Source organism: Rhinatrema bivittatum, chromosome 3 (assembly GCF_901001135.1).
Source record: "Rhinatrema bivittatum chromosome 3, aRhiBiv1.1, whole genome shotgun sequence".
Classification (NCBI taxonomy): domain Eukaryota; kingdom Metazoa; phylum Chordata; class Amphibia; order Gymnophiona; family Rhinatrematidae; genus Rhinatrema; species Rhinatrema bivittatum.
Genome location: NC_042617.1, coordinates 351,735,464 through 351,748,413, shown reverse-complemented (window position 1 = coordinate 351,748,413; position 12,950 = coordinate 351,735,464). Strand labels below are relative to the sequence as shown.

Genomic DNA, 12,950 nt, shown 5'->3' with positions numbered 1-12,950 from the left:
ATGCAGGAGAAAGATAACATTCTTTAATTTCAATAACTGCTTATAAAATATTAGTGATGTGCAAAGCGCGAATCTTTCGGTTTGGGCTTCATTTTTGGCCTGTCGCAGGAAATATGGTATTTCACGTGGTTTAGGCCAATGCGCACTAACCCGAAAACAAATTTTTCCCAAAATTTCAGGAAAATTTGTTCGAGTTTCAGGGTCTCCGAACCAGGATGAATTAGGAAATTTCGTTGAAATTGCCTAATTCGTCCTGAATGAATGCACATCCCTATAAAATATCATTATTAAATGTTGTTTTTTTTTTTTTCCCACAAAAATGTAATCTTTGGTTACTGCATCAGTGAGAAATCTGGGCCTGATATGCACATGCAGCACACAGTTTTTCCAATACAGACAAACTCTCATGCATTTCACTATCAACCTCAGACAGGTCTGATCTCTTCTGGAGTTTATATAGTGCAGAGTTAGGAAATTTACCCTTTCAACTCACCATACAAAAAGCACCCTTCTTATACTCTTCTCCACTGCCATTTCCCAGCTCCATGCTTTCCACCTGGCTGCACCGTGTGCTTCGAATAGCATTCATGAATTGGTGTGTCATGTTCCCTCTCTTCCCTTATTTAAGTATAGTCTAAAACCCACCTTTCTGAGGTGGATTGTAAATCTTAACCTCTGATTATCCCCCTTAGAGCCTTATTAATTTTAACCAATCTCTTAATAAAAATAAATTCCACAAGCCTTTTTTTGCCCTGTGTGTTTGTCTTGATTAGATTGTAAGTTTTATTGATCAGGGACTGTCTCTTATGTTTTTGTACAGTGCTGTCTACATTGAGTATCACTGTAGAAGTGATAAGCAGAAGTAATATTTACCCTATTGAAAATGACTTTGATCTAATAAGGGTGAGATTATTTTTAATAGGGCAAAAGTTAGAAAATGCTTTAACACCATGCATATGGTTTATTATTATCCCTTGATAGTTCTGCAGGATTAAACATATCTAGATTACAGCGGAAGTTGAATTTGCTATAATCAACAGAAATGGGGGGGGGGGGGGCGTTAAATCCTTCAAATACAATATCTGTCCCGATCTGTACTTTGCATGTGGTTTCGATAATACTTGTGCAAGAAATTACCTGATGCAGAGGCTTGTGGGTTACTACAGTCCTCAGCCTGATCAGTTGAAAGATTGCAAGACAGATATGCCTTGACAAAATATATGTATTTTCTGTTTTATAGATCATTAAATAGCTGTGAATCTAGTGGAATCAACTCTGACAGGTCAAAACAAAGTCCTGACATGACCTTGACCCTAGCAAGAATTTCTGGATTATGACATCTTATATGACCGGCAATTATCTCATACTGTGTACACTATTACATCATAGCCCGTGTGTGTGTGTGTGTGTAATCTCATTGCCTGCAGCAGGTCTTCTAATCCAATTGAATAAAGTAAAACAGGAATGAAGATACAAGTGCATATCAGCCACTTACTTATGCTTGATTTCACCCATTTCCTGCTCCGTCAAACACAGCAGGTGAGTGACATTCAACCAAGAAGCAAAAGGGCAAAGAAGAAATTTGAGATTTCTCCTGTACACAAGAGCAGTGGGGAAGAGAGGATTGTGACCTTCTGTCACTGTATTTTTTTTCTCTTGTAAATAAAAACAAATGGGACTTTAATTTTATTTTCATGTCTTCATTCCGCCTGCTCAAGCTGACACTAACTATTATTCTCCCTGGGCTTCATTTATAATTGCTTCATCTGTCCAGACTTTCCCTGAATCTAATAGAAAAAAAGTTTAATTATCATGTTGGCATTTATAGAGCACCATAAACTAGGGCAAGTGTGCTTTTTACCACAAATTATGTCAAGCAAAATGAACTCTTGCCCCTTTTTCACACTGCTTCCCCCCAACACGGAGATCATATAAGTGAGTACCTGGAGGCATGGGGAGCTAAAGCAACTTTACTGAGAGCTCAGTAAATGCCAGTGGCTAAAGCAGGATTTGAACCAAGGTCTCATGTTATCCCCTCCTTCATTCTAACCAGTAGGTCACCTGCTCAACTATCACCCCCACCAACAGGTGGTGGTGGTGGGGGGGGGGGGTGAACCCGGAAACAGGATGTAGCTGTGCTGCCAGCAATTCTTGTACAGCAGGGGCTCCATTTTTAAAGGAGCTTTGACACAGGCACGCAACGGGAATTCCTGTTTGGAATGGATGGTCCTCAACCTGAGAATATATATTTTTTAAACTAGGGTAATGAATTCTGAATTAGCAAGGGGATAAGCACAGCTCCTTCTTCTTCTGCTAAATTTTTACACAGTGTATGCTGCAGTTATCATATACTAAGAGTCATAAAGTTCACGCTAACAGTTTCCGATCTACTCAGCTGCCTCAGCATCACTGTTAGATGACACAGTATAACCCTTAAGCTCTCCTAATCAGCAATTTCCCAGAGGTGAAGGCCATAGGCACCTGCTCCTGGAACTATCAACTGCATCCTCTCATGGGGTATGATTAGTATGGTATAAAACAATTATTCAAACGCGATCTGAAGACAAAAAAAAAATGCAGAATATGAAGAACAGTATTTACTCTATAGTCCAATACCTTTACAGAAATGCAATGGCTCTATTTGTTTATGTAGGTCAGGCATTTTTACAGTTTTAAACTGAAAGAATATTCATAGAACTACCTGGATTATTATTTTTTTTAATGGCACTCATATATGTAAGCATGCTGCTTTACTATTATCTATATCTGACTGCTGGAACAAAAATCAGAGGCCAGTGATCTTAGTAAACAGAAAAAGAAAAAAAAAACAGCGGTGTGCTGCAAAGCCAAATATGAAAAAGGAATAATAAATAATAATAAACGCTACTGTACAAGAAATGGATATCAGTAAAATAATTATTTTGAATAACCATCCACAAAATTAAATAGATACAGTGTTACATGAGATAAAATTAATTGTAATAAAATCACATAAATAATATAGGCAACAACCACACAATAAAATATCCAAACATGATCATGTTTTGGCAATGCCTGCATCAGGGGATATAAAAATAAAACTGATACGGAAGTTAAAAGTTGTGTGACACCTAGAAATACAAAATAAATGGTATGCATATTAACATGATAGCCCTTTCTTATACAGTAGTTTTTATTATTTATTATTCCTTTTTAATATTTGACTTTGTGGAGCACCACTCTTGTTCTTTTTTCTATATCTGACTGCTGCCATTATCCATAGGGCACATTAAGGGGTCGATTTTAAAACCTGCAAGTGTGCATCCATATGCGCGTGGTTCCTGGTGCACACATGTTGTAAAATACAATTCCCACTGCAAATGTGCGCCAACGTGCGGCGATGGGAGAGGGATTTTCCCAGTTCCCTCCCAGTCTGCTCCAATTAAAGAGCAGACTGCTAGGGACCTTCCCTATTCACCTAATTATCCCTCCTACCTTTTCCCCTTTCCTTCCCGACCCCCTAAACCCTAACTATTAGATTTTTTTTTGTTTTATTATTTACCTGCTCCTTCATTGCAGAAATAAGTTACAAGCGCCAGCTGGCTGCCAGTGCGCACTTCCCCAGTACAGGGCCTAATGGCCGCTGTCCCATGCACCCCCCCCTCCCCGCCTCACTCCTCCCCACCCAGACCAGGCCCCCGGCCCTCCTTTTTGAGACAGGCTGGCACTTCTGGGCATACCAGGGGATATGCTCGTGACCGGGTCATTTTTAAAATGTGCAGCGCACAGTGCGTTGAAAAATTGGGCATAAGTGATATGGAAATTCCTGAAGAAAAGCAAAACACTTACAATGAAAGTAAAGTTCTTCATCCCCTTCCTGGTCTGCTTTGCTGTAACCGCAGTGCCTGCAAAGGAAGTCAAACTTTGTTTTAGCTGAAAGCTCTCCTAATTATAGAAAATGTGTTTGTTAACATGGAAAGCCAGATTTAAGTGGTGTTTTATTTTCAGCTGATTTACAGAAAGACAATAGCAGAAGTGAGAATGGAATGCATGACCTACAGTAGGAGTAGCCAATTCCGATCCTCATGAGCCACAAACAGGTCTGGTATTAAGGGTGTCTATAATGAATATGCATGAGATAGATTTGCATACAATGGAGGCTGAGCATGCAAATCTATCTAATGCATATTCACTGTGGATATCTTGAAAGCCAGATCTGCTTGTGGCTCTTCAGCAAGGCTTTATCCACATTAGCAGCAGTGGCTTTGTGGGCCTCCTCTACGTAACCCTCTTTCTCATCCACCCACCCACCCACCATTACTGCGGTGGTGGGAAACACTCCTGCCGCCTTCATTCATATGGGCTCTGCCTTTCCCATGGCAGGAGGTAGCAAGCAGATTTCCCATTACTGTCTGACTGCTTCCCTCTCATGTCAGTCCTGTCTCTCTCAGTGGCAGGAGACATCCAGCAGAACACCCATACCCTCCTCACCATCTGGCAAAAAATAAATAAATAAATAAATAAACAAATAGCAGAGGCCTTCTAGCCCATTCCTTCTATGGAATTTCACAGGCCATCAACAGACAGGCCTGCCTGGATCCACACTAATCACCAATGTAAGTAAAACATATTCACGGGGGGGGTTAAAGTGATTGTGAAAAAGAGAATACATGTGTATGAGTGTGAGTGAGCCAGTGAGCATGTTTGTGAGCACGATCATGAAAGACAGTATGCGTGTGTGAGAGTGAGTAAACCAGTCAGCATGCATGACAGTGAGAGTGTGAGAGAGTTGAGTGAGCCAGTGAGCATGTGTCTGTGAGCGAGAGTGTGAATGACAGCATGAGTTTGAGAGGAAAAAAGAGAGTGAGTGAGCCGGTGAGCATGTGTAAGTGACAGCATGAGAGAGAGAGCATGTGTGTGAGCATAAGAAACAGCGAGTGATGATGAACCAATCAGATTTATGAAGAAGATATCTCTCCTCCAAATCCAGCATAGAGGGTTCCCTAGCCCGTGGGGGCCCAGCTGTCAGAGCTAGTGAAGATTTTCTTTGCATCCTAAAGCCTTGGAGACCACAGAGGAAACTGGAACTTCTCCTGTCCAAGATGGAGGATATTTTCCTGTATAGTGGGGTTGTCATTTGTCCCACAGCAGTGCGACAATGGGCAGCCCTGGTGGGCTAGTATGTGTAAAGCCTAATGTCCCTTTTAATTTTACCAGTCTCTTTTTTCAAAACTTTCCTCTTATTCTATTAAAGCTGTGAAGAACAACCTGCAGCACAGCTAGTTTCTAACTTTAATCGATACTACTCTCTCTTACCTTGATTGGAAATTTAACAATAAACTTCTCATTCACACTGTACAGACACACACACACAGTCTTATATATCCTTAATTGTTCTCCCCTCTATTTTAGTGTTTTATACCTTTACAAGGCTTCAGAGCAGAGCTGGAAAACAGCTCTCTAAGTTCCTCTCCTCATTTCTAAACTGTCACACTACTTTTCTGATTTCCAAGATCCTTGCTCCAACTATACTGGGAGAGGAAACAGCACTGAAACTAGCTAGGAAACCATCACAACTCTTTCATGCCAGTTCTTTTCCTGCCTTCTTCAGGTGTACGCAATGAGAGAATAATTTGACCATTTTAGAATGTTTCAAAATTAATTTACGCAATTAAGAGACAGGGTGCATTTCGGCCTGCATGTTCTTCCATTTCACCCCATCACCAGGTTGTTTACAAGCCATCTCCCCATTTCCTGGGAGATGGATTTGAAATGGTACCTGCGCCGAGGTGTATGGCACTAATCTTTCTGGGAAAAACCCAGACCGGATTACTAAACATTGACTGAACTGGAGTCAGTTTGACAATAAATTTTACTTTTGCTATCCAAAAATGATGCCAGTGTGTCCCTAGAACAATAAAACGTTGACCAATACCACTCACCACCAATCTGAAGTAATACCAACACCCACACAATCCAAAAACTACACATTGGCACTGATGCCCAAATTTAAATACTGACGATATTTATAACCCCGGCTTACGCTGCAGAAGCATAACTCCCGCTGTGCACACATATCAAAAGTTTTAAAAAGGGGATAGGGCATGGGTGGGGCATGGGCATTTGGGGGCGTGGCCAAGAGATGTGCATGTAAATACACGCTTCGGCGTGCATCTAGGTCCAGTGGTACATAAGCTTACTTCTGCTAGGAACAAGGTGTAAGTTTAAAAAAATAAACAAAGATCTATTTCTCAGGGATTTAAAGGGTCTGGGGTAGCTGGGGGGGAGTGCAGGCTATCAAACCAGGGGGGTTTGGAGGACTTACTGTTAACTGGGAGAACTGGTAGACAAATTGGTGAAACTGGCAATGGCATGAATGTCCGCTCCTTTTAAAATTCCAGGATTTACATGCATATGTGTGCGCCCACTTACAATTTGGTGCACATATGCACACGGTCAGCCTATTTTACAACATGCGCATATATTCGTGCGCAAATTATAAAGTGGCCATGTATCTGGGCGTGTGCCGATGGACATGCGCCAAAGAGTGCCCACGTGCGAGTCTGAAGGTTACCGTGCCTGCATTTAGTTTGTGCTCTTGGCTAGTCAGAGAAACATGCTAACATGTTCAGGTAAGCCAAAGGACACTGAATCCTTCAAAAGATGCCTTCCCAAACTCTCAAGAAATGCATGATTTTCAGTGTGACTGGCTGGGTGACCAATACACAAACCCTAGTTAATTTTATATATATAGGAATAATAATAATAATAATAATAATAATAAAATTACTGTGTACTATAGATCTGTGGAAATACTGCTGAAGCCCCATTCAATTACCTTCTTCCAATGATGAAGCCAAACACCATGAAGACAAGAATGATGGTGCCTGCCACAGCAACCACTGCTATGATGATGACAGGATTTTGTTCACTGGTAACAGCCGTGGCTAGAAAAAAAAAAATCCAGACACTTCATATTAACTCAGCAATGTAGAAAAGAGAACTGCAAAAAGGTTATATGATCTCTTATTATGCATCGCAGCATGATCATTCATGTCTTCTGTAACCAGAAACGACAATTTTTGTTCTGACAAAAAGTATGTCTCAGAAATGCTACACCCTGCACGCACACCACCTGCTTAAATGCTACAAGTATTTCCTGTGGAAAGTGCACAATCGTTATTTTTCGATAACGTTTGCTATACCGGGCTGTCACATACATAAAATGGGAACACATAGCACACACGACACATTCAATCTTCATTTTAGCTGTTGTTTTTTTTTTTTAACACGTCAACCTATCTTGGTGTGATTTCTTTTGATATAACTCAAAAGAACAACCTAGAAGATGAGCTAAGAGCTAAAGAATTCTGCTGAGATATCGTTTTAAAGGAAGAATGAACGAATGAATTAATGAACCTTTTATCACGCAACTTTGGGTTAATTGGACTCTTTTCACATGTTTCTCGTTTAAAAACATTATTAAACCAGTCCTTTCCTACAGATTAAAATTTGTTTAAAGCGATACATTGTCATTTGACACGTAATGTTTAACGCACACATTTTGTCTTTACAAGAGTGCTATTAACTACTGCACAGAGAACAGTAATGAATCAATTAAAGAAAATGCCAAGCCATGCTAAAAAGCTGCCATGACTACAAAGGATGTCTGCACTTTATCCAAAGGACAGTTCAATTTAGCTTCCCAGCTTTTCTGATTAAAAACTACTCTGCTATTTATTTATTCTTCACACTTTATAACTCAATGTTGGGCTGGATTTTTCAGAATATTGATTTGCCCCTTTCTTCCACCAATTGCTCCCTCCTTTGGTTCTCCTTCCTTCTTTTTTATCCTTGGCTCCTGTAATCTTGTGCTTTTCTATAAGGAAAAGCGGGTGATGTTTTTTTTTTTCCTTCACCTGGCAGTTTCTTCCTGCTGTTTTGGGCTTCAAACTCAATCAGAACCAGGGTCGGAATCTAGCACCATGAGCCTTCATTCATAACTATCCAGGGATTTACTCCCTCGGTTTCATATCTCCTCCACAACTTGTTTCAGTTCAGTTAGCACTGTGATGGTCCTCATCCGGAGACCTCTTCTGGAACCCTCAAATCATAAAGCCCTGAAGCTGGCCACCAGGTTGCATCGTTGAGCTTGGCCCAGGTTCCTACCAGTGGCAGTGAATAATGTTGCACCTTTTCGTTGCCATGCCCTCTGCTAGGAAAACTGAAACTGGACAAGGCCAGGGGGCCAAATGAGGTAAATCTCAGGATATGAGAGATCTCAGAGATGTGCTGGTGGGTCCTCTGAAGGACCTGTTCAATAGATCCCTGGAAACGGGAGTGGTACTGAAAGATTGGAGAAGAGCTGTGGTGGTCCTGCTTCCCAAGAGTGGGAGCAGAGAGGAGGCTGGAAACAAGCTGGTTAGCCTCACCTCGGTGGTAGGAAAATTAATGGAAACTCTGCTGAAAGAAAGGATAGTGAACTATCTATAATCCAGTGGATTGCTCGAGAGGCAACATGGATTCCCCAGGGGAAGGTCCTGTCAGACAAATCTGATTGACTTTTTTGATTGGGTGACTAGAGAACTGGTTAAGGGAAGAACGCTCGATGTGATTTACTTAGATTTTAGTAAACTTTTGATATGTCCTACATAAGAGACTCGTGAACAAAATGAAAAGCTTGGGAGTGGGTGCCAAGGTGGTAGCGTAGATTGCAAATTGGTTGACTGATAGGAGACAGCGTGTAATGGTAAATGGAACCTACTCTGAAGAAAAAAAGGTGTTAAGTGGAGTGCTACAGGGATTGGCTTTGGGACCAATTCTGTCCAATATCTTTATGAGTGATCTGGTGAAAGGTGAAGAAGGTAAAGTTTGTCTATTCGCGAATGATACTAAGATCTGCATCAGAGTGGATACAACTGAAGGAGTAGAGAGAATGAAAAGTGATTTAAGAAAACTTGTAGAGTGATCGAAATTTGGCAGCTGGGATTCAATGCCAATAGTCATGCATCTGGGATGCAGCAATACAAAAGAGCTTTATGTGATGGGTGGTGAAAGACTAATGAGCACGGATTGGGAGAGGGACCTTCGTGTGATAGTGTCTATCACACAAAGGCGGCAAAGAAATGTGATAAAGCGATAGCTAAAACCAGAAGAATGCTGGGCTGCATAGAGAGAGGAATAGGCAGTAAGAAAAAAAGAGGTGATAATGCCCTTGTACAAGTCCCTTGATGAGGTCTCACCTGGAGTACTGTGTTCAGTACTGGTGCCCGCATCTCACAATGGATAAAGTCAGGACAGAGGCGGTCCAAAGAAGAGTGATCATAATGGGGAAGGGGTCAGCATTGGAAGACTTATAAGAAGAGGCCTAAAGATCTAAATATGTATACCCTGGAAGAGAGGAGGTACAGGGGTGATATGATACTGACCTTCAGATATCTGAAAGGTTTTAATGTTGCACAATCGTCAAACCTTTTCTGTTGGAAAGAAATCAATAGAAGTAGAGGTCATGAAATGAAACTCCAGGGAGGATAATTCAGAATCAATGTCAGGAAATATTTCTTCACAGAGAGGGTGGTGAATGCCCGGAATGGCCTTCCGGAGGAGGTGGTGAAGATGAAAACAGTCAGGGAATTCAAAGGGGCGTGGGATAAACACAGTGGATCCCTAAAGGCTAGAGGTTGGAAATAAGGAAAAGAGTGCATGGGGGTAACTGGAGGAAACTTGCTGGTTCTGCAGTTGCTACCCTTAACAATTAAGCCTTGATACATAAGAACATGGCATGGGCTTGCTGGTCGAGACTGGGTGGATCATTTGGTCTTTTTCTGATGTCATTTCTATGTTTCTATGTTTAAAGATCTCTCTTCAAAAGCACATTGTTCAGTTTCTCATCCTACAGTTACACTTTGCATGGGGTTCTAATTAGGATGAGCAGCCCCCACCCCCTAATTTACATATATCTTTTAGCAGGAATGCCTCCTCAGGATTTAGATGCAAACTGGAACGACAACAGAGACCACAATCATTGTGTTGAACTGCCAAATAATTTACAGTATATTAGTTCCTTAACTTTTCCTGAAATGAGTTTAGAGTGCATTCCATTTGAGTTTCAAATACACAGTACTTGATAAATATGTTCAAAACTCATATGGAATACATTTCAAACCCATTTGAGGGAAATTTAAATGAGGGCTGAACTGTATCTAAAAATATATTTTTTTTCCTAACATTGCTGCTTTAAAGGGAAAATATCATCTACACAGCAGGACTTCTTTGGTTCTATTTAACTGATTTAAGAGAAATGACAATGTGCTGAAAAACAAATGATAGGGTTATTTTACAAAAGCTAGCAATTTCTTCTCCACTGCTGTAGCTACTCGGCAGTCATGGCAAGCTGTCCTAGAGGAGGGGATGGACACTGCATCGCTAGCATGGTTAGCAGTGCCTTGGTCTGAAGTAACACCAGAATGAACATCTATTATCACTACAGAATGTAACAAAAGTAGAAGGGGGTTTATGTGTGATCATACAAATATGGCACAAGTACATTCTGCTGGCCGTCCATTGCTCCTACTATGTGACAGGGGCAGGCCAATGGCACCAATAGCCCCTGTCACATGGTAAGGGCAAAGGCCATCTGCGCCATTTTGTTTACTGGCAACCGACAGCCCGAGAGCGGGAGATCGCTCCCAGGACCCCTGCTGGACCACCAGGTAATTTAGAAAAATTTTGGGAGGGGTCGGGAGGGTAGGGGATTCTAAATAATGAGATTTAAAGGGTCTGGGTGGGTTTTCTTTTTTTCAGCTCCGGACAGTCGAAAAAAAAAAAAAAAGCATTCAAAACCACGAATGAAGATTTCCCGCGGTTTTACTATGAACCCGATACTGGAAACGAGTCCGGTACCTGTTCACATCTCTATTATTTATAACAATATAGAAACATAGAAACAGAAATGATGGCAGAAAAAGACCAGCCTATACAGTCTGCCCTGCAAGCTCCAACACTTATTTTCCCATACTTATCTGTTTCACCAACCACCAAGTTCAGGGCCCTTGGTAACTGTTTGATTCGAATTTCCTGCTACCCCCTGCCATTGATGCAGAGACTCTCTTTTTCTCTCTCTCTAATACTAGCATTTTTAATAATTTTGCAGTTACGTTTTGTTAACTCTAAACTCTGTTATCTAAACAATTAAAAAAAAATGTAACAAGCAAATTTTCAAAAAAAATTTTTTTTTTAAATAACCACATCCATGGCAAACTTTGACATTCTGTATTCTAATGTCCTACATAAATTAAGTATTATATCAGTTATGGCAGAATGGCATCCCTCAAACGACGTTTGCGTGGTCTGCAAATCAGGGATTTATAAGATTCAGGTTGGTCACAAAGAGTGCAGGAGAAAAATACTCCCTGGGCTGTAACAGAGAAGCTGCAGCTAGCAGGGCTGGCAGGCCCTACTACTGCACGTGAGGAGCTGCGGTTCACAGGAGTGTGTGCATGCGTGTGTGTAGGGGTGAGTGGGCTGTATATAGGACTGGGGGGGGCTATATGTATGTGTGGCTGGGTTGGACAAACAGGTGAAGCTGTAGGTGTCTGAAAAAAGTGTAGGTGTGGAAGTCAGTAGGAGAGAATAGACAAAATATACGAATGACGAAACTTAAGGGAAGACAAAAAAAAAAAAAAAGAGCACAAACAGAAAAGAGAAAGAAGGGGAAGGCACTGAAGAGAAACGAAACAGTAAACAGGAAGCAAGACACTGCAGAGGATTAACCAATAAATCAGTAGTAAAATAATAGCCTGAAAACCTTTAAATTGTTATGTTGAACTTATTCTGTCAGTATGTGGTATCAGGGCCGGTGGAAGCACCAGGCGGACTAGGTGGCCACCTAGAGTGTTGGAAGTTTGGGGGGTGGTGGTGGTGGTGGTGGGCTAGTGCTCCCACTGGCTGCGATTGGCATCGGCCCCCATGGAATGGAGGAATAAGAGCTGCAGCCAGGGCCAGAATGAGAGGGAGCATCGACGGTTGGGCCTGCATGTTGGAAAATAGGAGGAGCAGCAGCCGGATATCACAACAGCATAGTTAGCTCCGGAGTCAAAGGGGCAGTTGGACAGTGTTGTGGGAGCGGCAGTGAGTCACAGAGAGAGAGAGAAAGGTGTGATGCGGGGGGGGGGGGGGGGCCAAGCTGTACGGTCTACTTAGGCTGCCTGCCGACCCTTGCACTGGCTCTGAGTACTGTATGTGGCTTAGGGGGTAATTTTTAAAATAATTTACACATTTAATACTAGGTTTATGCACGGAAATGCATTTTTGAAAATTTCTCCAATATATGCTACTTTTCGCATGTAAATCTGTTCTACATAAAGTATATGATGGCCCGTTCTTTATGTATTTGCCACACCCATCTCCAGACCATGTGATCCAGTAGTAGGTGTGGCCTTCTAAACTTGCATAAGGAGCCAGCTAGCCCCCAGAGGCACTAAATGTTATCCATCACTTCTACGGGTAAAAACAGTGTTTCACATGCAGAAAGGGCCCTTTACAAACTTGCCCGCTTAAATATTTGGCTAAACTTACCAAAGCATGTCATGTTAGCACATAAGTTTACTTGGACAGAGTGAAGACGTTCCCAGGTGTGGAACTCAGGAGGCGTTTGCAATTACGTGCAGGTAGGATAATTTTCTGCTTGGAAAACTGGTGTAACTTATGTACTTATTTGCTGACATTTTTCTATGGGTTGTTACTAAATTACCCCTACATAGACTGAGTGAAAATATGAGGAAATGCCCTGGCCTTAAGGCATCAGGAGTGGCTCAGCCATAAAAGGTCCTACAGGGTCAAGGTAAGTTTGATCCACATTATAGCCCATCTTTTTTAGGCTGTTAGCTTTTTCCCCCGTGATTTTCATTTTCAATAGTAGAGAGTTCTAACAATCAGACTAATCCTGGGGGAAAATAGGATTCTTTACCAGT

General features: G+C 41.5%; 1 protein-coding gene across 4 annotated transcripts in view; it reads right to left on the bottom strand.

Moving 5' to 3' along the window:
- Positions 1-12,950, bottom strand: part of EPHA7 (EPH receptor A7) — a 410,651-nt gene that overhangs the window by 71,795 nt on the left and 325,906 nt on the right. For all 4 annotated transcript variants that reach the window (XM_029595405.1, XM_029595407.1, XM_029595403.1 and 1 more), the window contains exons 8-9: positions 6,818-6,926; positions 3,829-3,884 (exon numbers count right to left, since the gene is read on the bottom strand). In XM_029595405.1, coding sequence (XP_029451265.1) covers positions 3,829-3,884; positions 6,818-6,926 — 165 coding nt within the window. The remainder of the gene's footprint in view (positions 1-3,828; positions 3,885-6,817; positions 6,927-12,950) is intronic.